Source organism: Kogia breviceps, chromosome 1, assembly GCF_026419965.1.
Source record: "Kogia breviceps isolate mKogBre1 chromosome 1, mKogBre1 haplotype 1, whole genome shotgun sequence".
Taxonomy (NCBI): domain Eukaryota; kingdom Metazoa; phylum Chordata; class Mammalia; order Artiodactyla; family Physeteridae; genus Kogia; species Kogia breviceps.
Window position 1 is genome coordinate 86,443,969 of NC_081310.1, and position 19,127 is coordinate 86,463,095.

Sequence of the window (19,127 nt, forward strand, 5' to 3'; positions counted from 1 at the left end):
CAGATTTCTGCACATATTTTAAACAAATGTAAACGAAAGATATTTTTAAATTACGGTTTTGTTTTGTTTTGTTTTTAATAAATGTATTGATACTACCCTCTGGCAGGAAATGATAATTCAAGAGTTTTCAGGGGTCCTTAAATTAAATACAGCAATAAATGAAGGCACTATCAACTATATTCACCTCTAGGTAGCATACATAAATACTAGAAGGAACTTCACACAGGGAAATTTTTCTGTTGCAACTTCTGCCCACCCTTCTTCCTTTTTAAGCATGTTTTTCCAAGAATAATTTGTATTTCCTTTAAAAATATTTCCTTCACTCAGTCCCTTTACAAACCATGTTCAATAAAGGGGGGCTAGAATATCAAAGTGGAAAACATCCATCACAAAAATACTTTACATTTTCATTTTGACTTTCAAGGGTTTACTTTGTAAAGTCATAAAACTCTTGGAACTACATGCAAACTTTTGGGTCCGTGTATGTGTTTTTCTGATGGGGTTATGATATTATGCTATGAGTAAAAAAGTTTATGAATTTTAGCATATGGATGAGGTGTAGAAGAAAGAACAGAGAAACGACAAGCAGAATATTTATACATTTATTTATAATGAAATTATGGTCTAAATATTTACAACATATAGGAAACCAGAGGATACGTTTATACAAAGCCAGCCTGCAAAGTATTCAAATGTGCAAAAATGACAGTTCGGTATCTCAAACTACTCCTGGTTCAGCAGACTAGCTCCTTCACTTTCACACATCAATATTTGATACAAAAAAGTTCTTTTGGCAAAACCTGTAATGCCAAGAAAAAGGACAAGTTGCAATTTCAGTCACTAAGTCCACCATTCTATTGCAAGCAGTCAAATCTCTCTATTTTAGCTGCAACCAGTTCTGAGAGAGACAGACCACTGGGTTTCATTTCTGTGATGAGTTCTGACCAGCTTTTGATCAAGTAGTTGTCTCTGACCCAGCTGAAGACAATGAGCTTAGACGGGCAATAAAAACAGCAACGGCTATCTGAGACAAGAGTGCCTGAAGGTGCCAGCTTTGGATCATCCCAATGGAAAAAAAAACCTTCACTATCCCAGGATCCAGCTATATCCAACAGTTTTAAATTAGTAAAATCACATTTTCCAAAACAAAGAATCCAAAAATGAAACAGGGATGAGGAGGTTCTTAGATTTAAGTACTGAAAGGATGGATGGTCTTAAAATCATTTCCCCACTAATAAATAGTAAGGCTTTGTATGTAACCAGTTATTATCAAAATTCACCAAACAGTAGTAAAATACAAATAAAACTTGCTTTACGTCAGAATAGGGGCTATTCATTTGGAAAAGGCTGGACCAGGTAAAGGGTATACTGGAATGACCCTGTTGAACAAGCATATTTCACCAACTGTTAAAAAGCTTCTGAGACAAATTTGTGATTCTAAGTAAATTTTAACAGATGCTATGCCACGGCAGAAATAAGGATGTTTTAAAAAGAATGGAACCCCTTTAAGAAAGGGGACACTCATCTCTGACTTCTGCAAAGATCCAAGATGGTTCCCAGTACAGGCCCCAGAGTCTTGTTAAATCAAATGCATGCATTATTGCTAAAGAGTCACCGAGGCTCAAAACTCTGCTCCACTGTTGCCTATGGAGCCATCCAGAATGGCATCTGTTGTTTAGCTCGTGGTTGTGATGAAGGGTACTGATATCCCAAACTCCAGCCCTGTGGAAAACTACTTGCATTTTTATGACCTCCGTGTTCCTCCTCTTCGTCAGATGAATCTGCAGCATAAGCCACCAAGCCAAATCCCTTCTCTGTAGTTTTCATCTTCTTGACTGGATAATCTAGAAGAGAGAAAAACAACCCCAACCCCATTCCCCGCCAAGAAAAAGAAAAAAAAAAAAAAGATAATACCATAAATTCGTTAATTAAAAAAAAAGATGTTAATTGTAAGTGGTTAATTGGACACCATTTTGAGGTCACAGGGTCAATGGTCACCCAAAAACGTTGAAGATCACACGAAAAACAGCACCAGCATCAGCAAATGTGAATCCACCAGAACCATGTAAGAAAACAGAGAAAGAAAAAAGAAACACACACACACACACAAAAAAAAAAAAAAAAAAAGAAAAAAGAAAAAAAAAGGAAAGTTAGCAAGTGAGTCTCTGGAGGCTAATATTTCACCTTTTAAAGAGTTAAAAGAAAAGAAGAAAAGAAAAAAATGTATTTTCTTCTGTTCATTTTTATTATGACTACAGGCAAAGAACAAAATAATCCCATTTATGGACCTCTCCAGGATTTAGAGTTCTGGGATACTAAGAAGCAACATTTTTAAAAACAGCCACTGGCTGACCATTCCCAACCAATAAATAGAGCTATAAGGGGAGATGTGGCTCAGCTCCCAACGCAAAGAAAAATCTTTAAGTCTGTATCAGATTATCTCCAGGTATTCAAAACAACAAAGGCAACAAAATTTTGAAATGACCTACCAATCATTACTTTTTCCTAGGGTTTTAATGTCACTGATGCTATGTATAAAATATAAGTCGACTGACTCTTTTCTATACACACGTCGGTTGAAAATAAAAGGCTGTGTAACTATATGCTGTCCTTATAAATAAAAAAAAAAAGTATTCTCATTAGCCAGTAGATTACAGAGGTTGGATTAAACATCTGAATGAGTCACCCCTGAATGAACATCAGGTTAGAAAACCAAGAGTTTAAGAACAGTCTTAGCCATTCCCTTGTTCCCCCAGCTACACCTTACTCACCATGACTCCCTGTTAAAGTCCCAGACCCATTCCTCTCATCAGACTCTGTTTTTATTCCAGTCACTGGAAAGGCTGGTGGAGGCATCAACTGCCTGTTAAAAGAAAAAGTTAAATAATTTTTCAGACAAATTCAAACAATTTCAACATCTCCAGTAGATAAGAAGTAGGATAATATAGTCTGCAGATAATCTTTCAAGTTCAGTTTAACTATTAACTTCAACCCTTTCCACCTGACTCCCCTACTCTTCAAGCTGTTATCAAGTTGTAAGATTAGGAAATTCCCTGGCAGTCCAGTGGTTAGGACTCCACACTTCCACTGCCAGGGGCCAGGGTTCCATCCCTGGTCAGGGAACTAAGATCCCACAAGCTGAGCAGTGCAGCCAAAAAAAAAAAAAGTAAGATTATAAGGATGTAATAGAATGAATGAAATATATGAATGAAATAGATACAACAGGGAACTATAGTTAATATTATGTAATAACCTATAAAGGAAAAGAATCTGAAAAAAAATAGGTATGTAGGTATACACAACTGAATCACTTTGCTCTACACCTGAAATTAACACATTGTAAATCAACTACACTTCAAAACAACCAAAAAAAGTCAAAATAAAGACAAAAAAAATGAGATCTTTCCAATGCAAATTATCTTTGTCATGACCTGAAAGTAACCGTCTTAACTGTTTGATTTGTATGGATATGCCTTTGTATACTTTCAATTACATGTAAAACATGGTCTATCCATTAATGGAATTTGCCAGTCACATTACATATTTCTAGGCAGTTTATAAAATGATGCACCAAGAATTAAAGTATGATATTCTCACTTAAGAAATGAAAAACAAAAAAAGATATAACAGAATGAACGAATAAGACAGAATGAACTGTTGTGATAAGTCAGCTCCATCTTATGAAGGCTAACATAATATAGGAAAGGAGAATTCAAGCACTGGATGGCAGGCTGGACTCCCATTCAAACACCTGCATCAGTGATATTCTATGATTCTAAGTAGCAAAAATGGTGTAACACTTCTTTTACTGTCTATCCTTAGCAAAGTGTCTAAGACTCAGACTATAAAAGTAAAGGAAGATAGGTGAATAATCAAGTACTGAATTATTCAAGGCTGAGTATAACTGTTTCTAAGACTGTGTAAGGGATATCATATTTTCCATTACTGCATCAATTACAACAAACAGGAGGAGCTTGTTTGATCCAAATGATTTCATTTCAGTTTCAGAACATGGAAGCTTGTAGCAACAATCATTATTCAAATTAATAGTACAAAAAAATGACATCTGAATGTATTCATATATAATTATGTTACAACCAACCTACCTGTCCCTCTCTCGCTCTTTGCCTGAGGAACTTGCCGGCTTCAATCCTGCACCTTCAATCTCATTCTGACCGGAGAAGCCTGTACCTAAATTAGTCATATGAATGGGTCCATGCTATGAGCAGAAAAATACAGTAGCATTAGCAAATCTACAACTGCTGTATTGACTTTAGCTCCTTAATGTAACTGTCAAGTGCCTCATCTTTCTGATAAACTGCAGTAAGCTGCACTACATAGCTCTTTGGGATTTGGAGTGTAACTATAGTTTGAGTAGAAACTTATTTTTCTCTGTAGGACTTGGTTAGGGATATTGTGATTCACTATGCTATGTCTGTATGTTTTCAACTATCTATGACTTAACTGGTTTGTATAAAACTAGTTATAAACTATAAAAATGCTCCAAAGTTTGTTTCAAAGAATGCTTCAAGGATTCTGGCAAAAAGGTGCTTCTCCTGATAAAACAAAATTGCACCGAAATTATGTATTTTAATAATCTTAAAAAAACTCATTAGTGAATGACTGAGTTTATAATTACATACATGCACAGAATCACTGCATTTCTAGCTATCTTTTTTTTAGGGGTGTAGGAATTGGAGAAAGACATCATCCTCTTTTTTAGGAGGGAAAAGAAAACACTAAGTTGAAAGCCAAGGTTTTAAATACATTGGGAGAATAACAGTTCTTCCCTATACATTTCACTACAAGCTATCAGAGGCTTTCAAGAGTCTGCTGTATAAAGAGGAAGTGCAGAATTCTACAGAACTTCCAGATGCTAGTCACAGGAGACTTCTCTCTAGGCAGAGAGCTTTGTACTCTCTTATCGCGCTGACCCCAAAGACAAAACCCACCCAAAGGGAATCACTCTTGCTTTAATTAATCCCCAAGGATAAATACCTAATCTAAATGGATTCCAGAAAGCAGAAATCCCAGTACTGGGAGGACAGCTGATACAGATGTGAATTTATCTTTCTTTAAAGGGAGAATAAGTAAGATAAGATGAGGAAAGTAAGACAGGATATTTTATTTAACCTGGTATCCAAGAAGTCCAGATTCTCGTTCATCTGGTAGCTCCTCTGTGAATCGCCTCTTCTGTGCCTGAGGTTGACTTGGGAGTGGGGGCTGGGGCGGGGGCGGGGGGCCGGCAGGCAAGGCAGTTTTGACAGGAGCAGCAGGAATAAAAGGCCCACTCATCGGACTCTGGGACCAAAACAAACCAAGGAGGAAAAAAGTGTGAGAATGTCCAACTAACAAATAACTAAAGGATGATTAAAATATACTTTAATGATCAGTATGTTTCATATGAATCCTTCATCTTCTGGTCCTAAGTTTTCATCATGTATAATGTGGTAACAGTATCACCTAGTCTTCCTACCTTCATGGTAGGAAAACATGAAATTGACAAACTCAATAGCGCTTTGAACTCAGGAAAAACCTGATGCACATTTTGGCCATTAGGAGCAAACATGATCATTAACAAACAATAGATACTCCAGCCACTTACTTAGTTCAGAAGTTCTTAAACAAGAACCTCTCTTATTTAAAGCCCTTTAATCAATGTGATTAGCTCTTTCTGGATCATAAATGCTAATGCTTGGCAAAGGCAACTACATCTATCACTTCCATGGGTAAGTTGTTATGTCAAGAGCAAGTCTAATGTTTTAAGAGGTTGTTCCCAAAAGGAAAAGAGAGATATATTAGAGAAAACAAGCACTTCTAAAAGGAAAACTCTCATTAATAACAGCTAATATTTATTGACTGCTTACTTAATCCTTGCGACTCTTTGAGATATGATCATTATGTCCATTTTGCATATAAGGAAAACCAAAGCCTGGATAGACTAAGTTCTATCCCAAGATCACACAGCTCAAAAATGGGGAAGCATCACAGACCCTGCCAGTCTATCTCTAAACCCCAACTCTTACCCACTTTGCCATACTGCTTCCTAATTACAAAAGGATGTGGCTCAAAACTGCAGAACTATAGCTCTGCCTAAATATAAAAGTCATAAAATAATTATGACTAGGGGACCACAAACAGAAGTGAGTTCATATGCCCATTTTTGGTTTCATACTGTACAACCCCCTTCAGTGCTCACAGCCCACTGGTAAGGAGGCTGGGCAATGGTTCGAGGCTTCAATTTACTCTGGCATGGGTACACTATGAGAGGCCCACAGAGGACCCGCCATAAATCCATTACCATGCTTCCATTAATCTCTCCCCTGCCTCTAAGAAGGACTGTACATAATCTAGATGAGCTGGCTACTGACTCTTTTCCTAAAATTCTAGTTTCTTACCTAGCTTAAGAAATATATACCAGCATTTATAATCCTTGAGTTTGAAAAGAACATTATCTCTTGGCCTAGGAACACCTATATATGGTATAATATTTCTTCTAAGATTAGTAAATCAGTTCCAATCATTTAGATGAGTGCAGTACGCCAGCCTTTCTCCATGAGAACTTTCCTAACACTGCAAGGCCAGGGACAGGCAAACTATGGTTCTGGCCTTCCTATTTTTGTAAATCAAGTTTTATTGGAACCCAGCCATGCTCATTCATTTGGTATTGTCTGAGGCGGCTTTTGCGCTACAGCAACAAGAGTGCAGTAGTTATGACAGAGACTGTATGGCCCACAAAGCCTAAAACCATCCAGCCCTTCATAGAAAGGTTGGCATCTCTTGCTCTAAAGTTGTATTTGGTGGCAAAAGTTATGAAACTGACTGCAAACTTTAGGATGAATACACACATGTACACACTACTCCAAAGTATTCAGGTAGTTTGGTGGTAAGAACACAGGAAAAAGACAATAGGTAAAAAAAAAATACGTCACATTCCATATTACTTCTAAATAATACCACCAGCTTTCCACCCTTAGCTTTCCACCCTTCCCTGCCCCAATTTTTCCTAATTCAACAGTCTCATGTATCATATCCTGGCATCCTACCTGTCCAGTGCTAGCTGGAGGCTGCACTTGTGTTATCGGGTATTGTGTTGGCACAGGTGGAACTCCAGTAGGTAATGCTGGCAAGACTCCAGGTGCCAAAGAAACAGCTGGTGGCACTATGCTTGGTACTCCATAAGGAGGTTGAACTGGCTGCTGAGGAGGGGGAACAACAGGGTAACCAGACTGATAGCCATTGGATGGATAATATGGTGGCTGAGGAGGGACACTACTTATAGCAGAGGGTTGTGTATAGCCTGAGGGGGAAGAAAAAAAGTGTTTAATCAGCTGCAGCAGAATGAGACATTTTCGCTGAATATTAAACTTAATCTCTAGGGAAGAAAACTACTGAGGCACAAATGGTTTTCCAAATTACCCTAAGTTAAAGGGAACATTATTAGTGCCCTGGCACAGTTAATCTAGCCTCAAGTATTATATTTTATACATCAGTATCACTAGCAAAATATTTTTTAGTTAAACACTTCAAGACATACACACCTGGTAAAGGTACAGCAGTATTAATCTGATTCACAAATCTAGAGTATTCAGCATGAACCTGAAAGTGAAGGGAAAACAAATCAATATGGAACAGACCCAATTCACTGAGTATGTATAAGGATATATAATTCTAAGATCAAAGCAATTAGGAATTAAAACATTTCCACTGATGTTTCAATCGAATTTAAACTTGTTTAATCTAAATTTTAATAAGGCACACCTATAAATTATTAAGCAGGTTTTGGGAACCAGGCGCATGGACATCAGGAGCATCCTAACTCACCCCCCACAAACTGACTCAATTCTGGGGTACAAAATCATTCAGAGAGCCACAGAAATTAAGCAGTTAGGAAATTTCTAAGTTGTCTGTATAACTGTAGGTAAATCATTCATTCTTTTATTTACTGGGTAATTTGCCCTCAAGAAGCTCATGGTTTAATGAAGGTTTAGTACTTCCCCTGTCCAGTTCTTTATTATAAGCATCTAAGTCCAACTTCAAGTGGCAACAAAGAAAAAGAAGGGGAATGGTCAAGGACGTTATATGGTACAAGGGTTGGTACATCAGGTTACTCACAAAAGCAAAGAAAACAATAGCTTCTTCCCAAGAAGCTTAATACCAAATACCTTAACCAAATAACACAAGGTTACATATTCAACCACCAAACCTGATTTCCTTTAGGTGCTATAAAAACAGCCCTATGGTTTAACTTCTGCTTATTTGATTATAGAATAAAAAGAATGGATAATTAAACCAATTATCCCAAAGGCATTGCTAATTGGTTTTAAATTATTATAGCTCCACCCTTACTTTAGCTAAAGCTACTATTAAATTTGGAATGTGCATCATAAACAACTTGACTGGGATTAACAGTAGTATTTAAATAACTGACAACAATGAGATTTTATAACACTCTATACTAAAAATTTCATACTGAAATAGCTCCTGAAGAAGAAATGCAAGCCAACTGTGACCCTGGTTAGGGGAGTTTGACTTCCTTATGGAGAATATTAGTTGCCAGGATAATGTAGTGGTTTGAATAGTGTTGTTCCCACCCACCACCAAATTCTTATCTGCCCAGAACCTTGGAATATGACCTCATTTGGAAACTAGAAAAGAATGCCAAGGACTGCAGGTAATCATAAGAAGCTAGCAAAGAGTAATGGGATGGATTCTCCCTCAGAGCCTTCAGAAGGAACCAACCCTGCCCACACCTTGATTTTGGACTTCTGGCTTCCTGAACTATGAGGGAATAAATGTCTGTTGTTTTAAGTCACCCAGTTTGTGGTAATTTGATATGGCAGGCCTAGGAAACTAATACAGATAGAAAAATAGCTAAGACACACACTCCAAAATGGCAGTAGATCTCCTAGATGAGTTTCAGACAGATAAATATAACTCACTGTTTGCAAGAGATTCTCACAGAGCTTCTTGGCAGCAGCCAGGCCTTCTGGTTTGGGATGACTGCAAAGACATAAGAACCAAGAAATTTGAAGGGGAAAAAAAGAAAAGATACAGAATTCTGCTTCCACTTTGTATGCTGTTTTATAAATTTAATATATTCAATATAGCACAAATCTAAGTTTCTGAAAATCACAAAATAGGAACACAAAAATTAAGTCATTTTAAGCCCTTTAAGATATAACTAATATCGTCACCCAAATGTTATTGGTCTCCTCTGAGTAATGGTACTTCTTGATATACAGAAAAGGTATGTGAAGGTCATTAAAATTACTATAAGATGTATTAATACTCTCACAGGTTTACATGAAGTTATTTTAGGCTTATCACAGCTCATTTTATGATCATAGCCCTTATAAAACCCAAGGATTTGAATACTAAAAAAACCAATTCCACCTCTTAATTCAGTTTTTATTAACTAATTACAAAGTGATTACTGCTGTATTTCCTTAAGTTCCTTACGTTACTACTTATTAAGCCCATTTTCTCTTGCTCCTTTTGAATCATTCCTGCCTGTACTGATCAGCTGACAAGTATCCAAATATCTTCACCCCATCCATCCATACCTGATGTAAATGTACATAGGTTCAAAAGCTTCTCGGCCAGATGCTGGCTCAATGCAGCCTGAACCTTTCCCTCGCAGAAAGACTTTAGCACCCGTTTCAATCTGAATGTGCTGCAAATAGGAGCAGCCTGGACCTTCCACTTTCTCCTTGACGTTAAAAGTGGGCACAGCATGTTCTAGACCCACGAATAATTTATCTTGAACATAATGCATCTGTAGAAGAATAGAATACCTCAAATTAAACAGAGAATACATAATTAAAACCTAATCTTGAAAATTATTATGCAAAATACTTTAATCCTCCAGATACTTTCAATCACTTCCAGAATAAACACCCCCTATAATTTCTACCATGAGCCTAAAAAATAAACCCTATCAAGTAGCTTAATTTAAATGCAAACTACATACTCCATGTATAAACCTACAACATTAACACCTTACTCTGTTCAGTGAAATCTATTTAGAGGTGAAAACCCAAGATTCAATACTGAGTAACCATACCTATTTACCCCAACTGATGTAAGTTAACAAGAAACAGCAAAGACAGTTTACTGTAAAACTGGAGTAAAATGTTGGGTAGTACAGTCAGCCCTGTGATGTTCTCCAATAAGGGCTGCTCTCTCCAACCCTTTTTTCTAGGAGGATTGTATCAGCAGAGTCTTGCTTCATCAGACTCAGCCTTCTTAGTCCTCCAGTTGCCATTGAGTTTACAAATTTAAATCAAACCACTAACTTCAAAATGTACAACGTGTGTACTCTTTGCTCTATCAATCCCTTTTCTAGAATGTGTCAGTATAAAGAGATGTGTGTTCAGATGTTCACTACCCCTCAGAAACCTAAATGGTCCATTAATAGGATATCAATGGCAGTAACTTTCAGATTGGAATTTCAGGTTTTTCTTCATACTCTCTGTAGTATTTGGCATATATTATTTTTACAGAAATGATAACGCTGTTAATGATCTCTCCACAAAACATACCCCTGACTGGAAGGGAGGCTTCTGGCTAACAGCTGGAGACAGCTGTGCAATGGGCGCTGGCTGGTGATAGACAGTGACTGTCGCACCATTAAAAGTTGGACTTGTCCCTGTTGCAGCTTTGACCACCCCATTGGTAATGATTTCTTTGATTCGGTTTACAGCTCCTAGGGAAAAATACAGATAGTAAGATACTATACTAAAGAAATGAACAAACTGACTAGTATCCAATGGTAAACACAGGCCAATGTTCAATTACTCATGTTTTAATCCATTTTATAGATTCCCCACATTCATGACTAGTTCATATAGAAGACTTAGAACAGCCATCAGGAACAAATAGTTTGCCAACTTATTACGTATAATACTTTGCCCTTCACAAAAACAGTAAGTGAGCCAAAAACATTACTTACTGTCCACTAATTCCCGTGTCTGGCCCTGAACATGAAGATATAATGGACGATCCCTATAAAGAGAAATATAAAATGGTGATCCCAAATTGGTAACAAACAAAGGAGCCAAATGGGTCACCAAATCTAATTTGTAATGTTTCACAAAGTTTCCAAATAAGTAAAAGAGACTATATACACGAAAATGGCTGTTGCTAGTTCATTTCCAAGAACATGGTTTTTCAGCTGGGGAATGGATAAACTTTGTTGGTTGTTTAAAGTTAATGGGCCCACACAGGGATCAAATATGCTCTTATGGGCTCATGAACATTAGTCTCCAGTCAACTGGATAACCCAATGTTTGAGAAGAGAATTCTTTTTTGTTGGCTGTCTAATAAGTTACAGACAAACGTGCTCTTGGCTATCCAAATTAATGAGACAAGAGTGATGGTGGCATATAGATACATTTCTTTAAAAGCTCGCACCTGGGACTTCCCTGGTGGCACAGTGGTTAGGAATCTGCCTGCCAATACAGGGGACACAGCTTCGAGCCCTGGTCCAGGAAGATCCCACGTGCCACAGAGCAACTAAGCCCACGCGCCACAACTACTGAGCCCGTGCTCTAGAGCCCGCGAGCCACAACTACTGAGCCCGCGTGCCACAACTACTGAAGCCCACGTGCCTAGAGCCCGTGCTCCACAACAAGAGAAATCACCACAATGAGAAGCCTGCGCACCACAACAAAGAGGAGCCCCTGCTTACCGCAACTAGAGAAAGGCCATGCGCAGCAACGAAGACCCAACATAGCCAATCAATCAATAAATAAATTTATAAATAAATAAAATTAAAATAAAGGCCCACATCCAACTGAGAAGACTGTTTAGATTCTAAACATAAAGTGGCTTAGATTCAGATTGTGATTATAATAATGAAGAAAGTGATCACTAACCATACATTTAATAAAAAGCAGTAGGTAAAATATAACCATGTTTAAAGATAAAAAAGTTCAAAACAGCAACCCTCCATATACAAAGTTAAAATATAGTCTTGGTTTGGGGTGGGGAGCAAATTTTGCCTCCTAATTATATTTAGTTTAAACCAATGTGAAAAATGGTGCACTGCCTGAATACCTGCCCTCAAAAACTGAATAATGGAAGTAATGAAACTAAACTGAGATGAAACCTTTATATGGATAACCTACAACCTATAATCATAGAGGCAATAAGGAATTTGATAAAAGGATTTTTCTAAAAGGGAGATTATGACAAAGTAGGAACCCATTTGTTGTGGGAAATATTTCCATAGGAAAAAAGCTTAGAAACGTATACATTAAACGCTAACAATTATTATCTTCTTTTACACTTTAGTGTAACTTATTTCCTCCAATAAAAGCATTAATTGTTAAGTAAAAAACCAAAGAGCAAGAGGAAAGAAAATAGCTGCTAACACTTACATCTGTTTGAGACATCCCAAATTTTGCTATAAAGCATGTGCGTGTGTATAGCTACTAACCAAACATATACACATATTCCCTACGACTGAAAAATATGAAGCTAATGTGAGTCCTATGTCCTATGTCCAACCTTTCCCCAAAGTACAGGATATGCATACACACCCTGGTCCTACTTTGGCCTTCTCCTCAGTTGTCATGAACCTCCCTCGAGTTGACACTGCAGCCCCACTAAGTCGGCTGATCTAAAAAGGAAACATTCTATTAAAAAGATGATGTGGCAACTGAGTTCAATGACAGGTGGCAGGATAGATCTTCCCCGTTAATTCACTCCACCAATAGGCAGGAATGAGTTCTCTCCTATTCCATTGTTTCGTACTCAAACTAACTCAAGGAATTCACCCATATCTGTTTCCTTACCTTCTCTCAGAAGTTCTTCCACAGTTAAACCTAATCCTGACTTCGCAGACGATGACCCAAATCCACTAATAAAAATTTGACTCCTGTTTGTGTTTAAAGGCCTTGTTTTTCTGAAACTACATCCACCCACCACCTTCCCCAAAGAGGCCCGACATCTCCAAACCTCATCTTGAGTCTGTCCTCGTGTCAGCAAGTTCCTACACGTGAGAGGCACATCATTGATCTCCACTTCAGCCACCACCAGGTCATCCTTGCTTTTATTACTAGTTAGGCCTTTGCCAGGGGCTTGAAGCTACAAAAAGAGAAATTAGATTAAAAAGTTTATATGATGAAATAAATATCTCTATGTTGTCCAATTTGAAACTACCCTTTCCCGAGTGCCATCACCTCCTTACCGTTCCCTTTGCCTGCCTGCAACACACCTGGAAATACTCCTTGGTCATTCTTCATAAATGAAATAAAAAGCAAATAAAACCTCACTAAAATGACATCAAGTACAGTCAATTCACTTGAAGGCCATCATCAGATTTCTCTGTAACCTTGGTCGTGTGTGCATTTTTATGACCATATAATTACAGAAACGTTATGGAATAGAAGCTGCAATCTCCAAAAGGAAAATTAAAGGGCCAAGTTATGATGCTTTACTGCTCAGTTAGATAGCTACACGTGTAATAAAATATAGGGTAGGGTAGAGTCCATGCACAACATGAGTCCAACAACTCATACATCTCATTCGTGTAATGGGAAGTTGCCTTTGTGCCAATGGTAGAGTCACAACACAACAAATTCAACTAATTCCATCCTTACAGTGACCTCAAATTGTATTTAATTCACATCCCTTTACTCGCTATTAAGGAAGAACAAAAGAGAATGAATGAAAAGCCGAGTAAGATCCTAAATCCTGATCTGTTTTCTCTCAATTTAAACTACACACAAATCCACAACATTGTAAAACAACTACACTTCAATAAAAAAATAAAATAAAGTGGAAAAAAAAATGCTGTATAGCAGAAATTAGCACAACATTGTAAATCAACTATACTTCAATTAAAAAAAAAAAAAAAAAAAAAAACTACAGGGAATCCCCTGGTGGTCCAGTGATTAGGACTCCGTGCTCTCACTGATGAGGTCCTGGGTTCAATCCCTGGTTGGGGGACTAAGATCCCACAAGCTGTGCAGCACAGCCAAAAAATAAAAATAAAATAAACGATAGGCAACTCCAGATAGCTGGATCCGAGTGTTATCTGAAAAAATTTTAACCTCAAGATGGCCTTCCCCAACCTTTAGTTACCCTGGACAGCACAAGGAAGGTAAAATACAGATTATTTATTTGCTCATTAGGTACATTTTTTCCTCTCACTGCCGTTGCAGAGCACAGGCTCCAGACGCGCAGGCTCAGCCGCCATGGCTCACGGGCCCAACCGCTCCGCGGCATGTGGGATCTTCCCGGACCAGGGCACGAACCCGTGTCCCCTGAATCGGCAGGCGGATTCTCAACCACTGCACCACCAGGGAAGCCCTAGGTACATTTTTTAAATGTGGAGGCAAACTAAACAAACTCAACAATATCTCTTTTCATTTGTTTAGCCCCTTTCAGAATGCATTTACACATCTTATCTCACTGAATCCTTATGGCCACCTTTAAAGGTACATATCAGTGTTGTCCAACAGAACTTTCTGTTTTCTACTTGCCAGTCTGATACGGGTGCCACTACCCACATGTCTATCGAACACTCGAAATGTGGCTAACGTGACCAAGGAACTAAATCTTAACATTTACAACAACTAACTGGGGATTCTGGGTTTCAAACCTAGGAATTCCGATTCTAAATCCAATATTTATGCACCATGCTGCCTCCTGCTGAGTTCAATTACCATTTTAGAGATTACTTTTTAGAGAAAAAATGAGTCTAAATGATTAACATCTGTATTATAAATTTTAACATTCAAGTATCCATCCTGTCAGTGTGCTTTTAGTATTTCCTTCTAGACCTTAGAAAGAGACAACTGACTCACACGATCTTTTCAAACCATAAAAATACAATGAATAACAAACTTCCAATTCACTAAAAGTTTTTACCAAATCCACAGAACTTGAACATTAAAGCATCCAGACAGGTGCCTACTGATAAACGATGTTGATGTTATCTACTGATAAACTGGAAGGCTGACGAATTACATTTTCTTTCTTTTTTCTCCCCAGCTTTATTGAGGTACAACTGACAAAAACAGTATACGTTTAAAGTGTACAACTTTATGTTTTTGTTTTTTTTTTTTTTCCCTGTGGTACGCGGGCCTCTCACTGTTGGGGCCTCTCCCGTTGCGGAGCACAGGCTCCGGACACGCAGGCTCCGGACGCGCAGGCTCAGCGGCCATGGCTCACGGGCCCAGCCGCTCCGCGGCATGTGGGATCTTCCCGGATCAGGGCACGAACCCACGTCCCCTGCATCGGCAGGCGGACTCTCAACCACTGCGCCACCAGGGAAGCCCCTACTTTATGTCTTGATATATGTATACAATATGAAATAATCACCACAAACATACTAATTAACATATCCATCACTTCACATGAATTGCATTTTCAAACACAGAACTCATCTCTTCCCAGGTACCATGGAACGCAATTTTAATTTAAGCCAAAGGAATTTTTTTCAAAGTATAACTACAGTGGAATGTGCTATCTTGGAACACACAGAATTCTCCAACTCCAGAGGCTTTCAAACAAAAGCTAAACACCCAATTGTCCAAGGTGACTCTGAAAGCAGACATCTGTGCCTACCATTTACAGATCTAGGACAGTTACTGTCTATTCATGAACCTAATTTTCCTTATCTATAAAGTGGTGACGATAATCCATTCCATAAAATTGTTGTAAGGATTTTTTTAAGCACAAAGCATGCATTCTAGCAATACAAACGGAACTGTACAATTTATCTTGTAGGAAGATTCTTGCATTCTATGGCAAGGTAAATTAAAGGCTTCAAAGTTCAGATTCATTCTAGTTGTAAGATTCTAATTATAACAGGGATTTTATAACATGACCAAATAATTTCCTCAATTTGTACGAAAACAGCAAAACAACCCATATATAAATTACTCATTTTAGTTTATGCTTAACTGCACTTTAGTTAGGCAGTCATTGGAAATCTGAATCTACAGCTTCTAATTAGACACATTTTAAAGCTCACATGATTTACCTGAATTTCTCTTTTGACTTCAGGGACAATGTGCATGTTATCAAAAAACATATTACATCATTGCTTTAGATGACTATATAGAACTTAAGCTAAACTACGTGAACATAGACAAAACAAGCTTTTTGGTCCATAAATGTAATCAGCCTAATTAAAACTGTCTCCTAAAAACAAATGACAAGATATCAAATATGTTCCAAAACTAAGGAATCTTTAAGTTACTGTATCGTTGTTTTCTCCTTCCATAAACGCAAATTATTGGGAGATTACAAAATAACCCCCATTAAAATTGCAATTAGCAGAATCCCCTCAACTTCAAATACCTTCTCAGCAGCATTCTGAGTTGGTTTCAGCTTTCCTTTGGCCATAAGCATGGCATTGATCTTGGCAGCCACAGCAGCAGCAGCATCCAAGGCTCCAGAGGGAGCAGCGGTGGAGCCCCCAGGGCTTCCCCCACCGCTGGTAACCTCCCCACCTGGGGTCGCTGGTGGCAGAAAGAGAAGGGGGGCTGGAGCTGGCTGGTCCCATTTGCTGCGGCGCCTATGGAAGTAAAAGGAAAATATTGGGCTCCACCAAAGCTTTCATTTATATTTTTCTGCCCTTACTACGCCTTAGCATCCCATTTTCCCTCTGTCATGTTCCCTTTGCAAATTCGAATCTCCTATCAGAGCTGAAATTACCATCTCTCCTTAAATAGATAACTATTGCAACATTTTCCCAAATACTTCTTTCAACCTTTTCCCAGGGTCTCCTTCCTTTCTATTCCGTCGTCCCTATCAAAAGATTCCACTCTGTCCTATACGCCCTCGTTTTCGCCTTCCCCTTGTCTAGCCCTTCCCGAAGTCTCTGCTTTCCTCCTCTCTCTGAATACCCGCTGGCCTTTTTCAGGGTCCCCGGGCCTGCTCACCACCCTTCTCAAGAGTCCGGCCCTCCAATATGTACACTTCCCAACTAAGCGCCCCTCCACACATACGCTGCTTCCCATGATCCCTCCGCCTCTCCTACGCCCCATGCTCGCAGCGATGCCCTCTCCCGCGGAGCTTTACCCGCCGGCTCCAGGATGTGTCGCGCTCCCCGCGGACATGGCGACCGGCTCTGATCAACCACCCGCCAACTACTCCGCTACCACCTTCCCGTCACTTCCGCCCCAACGCCCTTACGCAAAACCTCTTCCGGTCGTGAGGCAAAGCGGTTCCGGTGTAAACGTCTATTCCGATTGGACTCTCGTTGATTTCAAGGCGTCTGGCGTTCTGTGAGACAGGGTGTGAGCTTCCTGCTTGCGCCTTGCCCTTGAAAAAGATGGCTGCTAAATCTCGTATTAAGGAGGAATTGGGGCAAGGAAAATCCATCTTTGTTGTGGGCAAGTTGGTAGCCTAGAAGACAATACGCATGAGTCAGAGAATTAAACAGGTTTTCCTGTTTAATTTTTGGTCACGTTCGTGTGGAGTCCCAGCTTCTTCCCTGGGAGAACACTTTCCCACGAGTTTTTCGAACTTCACGTTTCAGTTACCTATTTAGGAAAAAGGAAACGATTCGTCCCAAAGGTCATTCGAAGAATTTGTTTATTTTTTTCATTTCTATGCGCCTAGCGCTGTTTTAAGAGCAGGGCATATAAAGACGAACAAGCTGCGGGTCCTGCCTTTCTGTTAGTTACAATGTGGCGGGGTAGGCTTGCGGGTAAATACATGGAATAGGGTTGTAAAATAAGCAGAGGTGGAGAAGATATAGTGCTCCACTTGGAGCTTATACGCAGGTCTTTGAAAGAAACGGAAGTTAAACGTGCGGGTGAGGGCTGGAGAAATGATCCAGCGTCGGTTATGAAACACGTTTTCCGGGTTTCTGCCTACTTAACGGTTGAACTAACTGTCCGAGAGTGGGGCGGGATCCGGAAAGCCCTTGGATGCAATCTGAGTTGACTCTGAAAGCCAGAGGTTTCCAACATGTAGGGTATCTTGGTGCAGCAGGGAGTCTCTAGACTGAATAAATAAAATACAATGCTATTTTTCAAATAAGTACATTCTGATAGGATTAACAGAATACAGATTCAATTAAAAGCCAAGTTTATAGTGTTTTCCCTTAAGCATTTTACAAATAAATGTCCCTTCCATACAAACGTCACCTTTATCGTATATGAAATTATATATATATATAATATTTCTGCATTCTTTTCTATTGCATAAATCTACTTTTTCCTTTGCTTTAATGCTTTTATAACAATAATTTTACACATACTTTAATATCCGTTAGGGCAAGTGGATACACCTACATTTCTTTGCTTATTCTGACAGGTGTATTTTTACAAATGAATTTCAGATTAAGAAACGTTTTCCCTTTGTGTTGTCTCCCCAAAATACAGTGTTGTTGGGATTATGACAAAAATTACATTGTGGTTTTTTTTTCCTTTTTTAAAAAAATTGAGCTATAATTCACATACTGTAAAAATGTACTCTTTTTAAAAGGGTATCTTACAGGTACAGTTCATTGGTTTTTAGTGTATTTACAAAGTTGTACAAGTATCACCATGATCTAATTCCAGGTCATTTTCATCACCCCAAAAGCAACTCTGCTCCCGTTAGCAGTCACTTCCCATTTTCCCCTCCTGCCTTCCACGAGGAACCACTAATCTATTTTCTGTTTCTGTGGATTTGCCTGTTCTGGACAGTTCATGTAAATGGAATCACAGAATATGTGACCTTTTGTGTCTGGCTTCTTTCACTTAACATAATGTTCTCAAGGTTCATCCATGTTGTAGCAAGTATCAGTACTTCATTCCTTTTTATGGTTGAATAATATTCTATTGTATGGATATACCACAATTTGTTTATCCACTCACTTGTTTATAGATATTCGCCATTTCTTTATCGCCTTTGGAGAAACGCTTACTCAAATCCTTTGCCCATTTTAAAATTGGGTTATTTATCTCTTTATTGTTAAATTGTAAGAGTTCATTATTTATTATGAATCCAAGTCCCTTCATATATATGACTTGCAAACATTTTCTCCCATTCTGTGGGTTGTCTTTTCACTTTTTTTTTTTAAATTTTGTTTTTTGGCCGCACAGCACATGGGATCTCAGTTCCCTGATCAGAGATCGAACCCTCACCCCCTGTATTGGCAGCATGGAGTCTCAACC

General features: G+C 38.6%; 1 protein-coding gene and 2 non-coding genes across 4 annotated transcripts; all 3 read right to left on the reverse strand.

Annotated features, from left to right (window-relative positions):
* Positions 1 to 588: 588 nt before the first annotated feature.
* On the reverse strand, positions 589 to 17,149 carry KHDC4 (KH domain containing 4, pre-mRNA splicing factor). 2 transcript variants are annotated; one of them, XR_010841331.1, is made up of 14 exons: positions 17,041 to 17,137; positions 16,318 to 16,534; positions 12,964 to 13,092; positions 12,546 to 12,625; positions 10,955 to 11,007; positions 10,545 to 10,708; positions 9,567 to 9,778; positions 8,943 to 9,003; positions 7,542 to 7,599; positions 7,047 to 7,300; positions 5,134 to 5,301; positions 4,107 to 4,191; positions 2,772 to 2,863; positions 589 to 1,844 (listed from the first exon to the last, which is right to left on the reverse strand). XR_010841331.1 is itself a non-coding variant. In XM_059055007.2 (14 exons), the coding sequence occupies exons 1-14, from the start codon at positions 17,076 to 17,078 to the stop codon at positions 1,645 to 1,647; spliced, it is 1,839 nt and encodes a 612-aa protein (XP_058910990.1). In that variant the 5' UTR covers positions 17,079 to 17,149; the 3' UTR covers positions 589 to 1,644. The 2 variants fall into 2 exon arrangements, 1 of the variants encoding a protein (XP_058910990.1); XM_059055007.2 differs by having other exon boundaries at positions 4,107 to 4,219; positions 17,041 to 17,149.
* Positions 6,173 to 6,306, reverse strand: LOC131747061 (small nucleolar RNA SNORA42/SNORA80 family). Its single transcript, XR_009332752.1, has one exon. It is a non-coding gene; the product is annotated as a small nucleolar RNA SNORA42/SNORA80 family (small nucleolar RNA).
* On the reverse strand, positions 10,133 to 10,261 carry LOC131747098 (small Cajal body-specific RNA 4). Its single transcript, XR_009332757.1, has one exon. It is a non-coding gene; the product is annotated as a small Cajal body-specific RNA 4 (non-coding RNA).
* Positions 17,150 to 19,127: the final 1,978 nt, after the last annotated feature.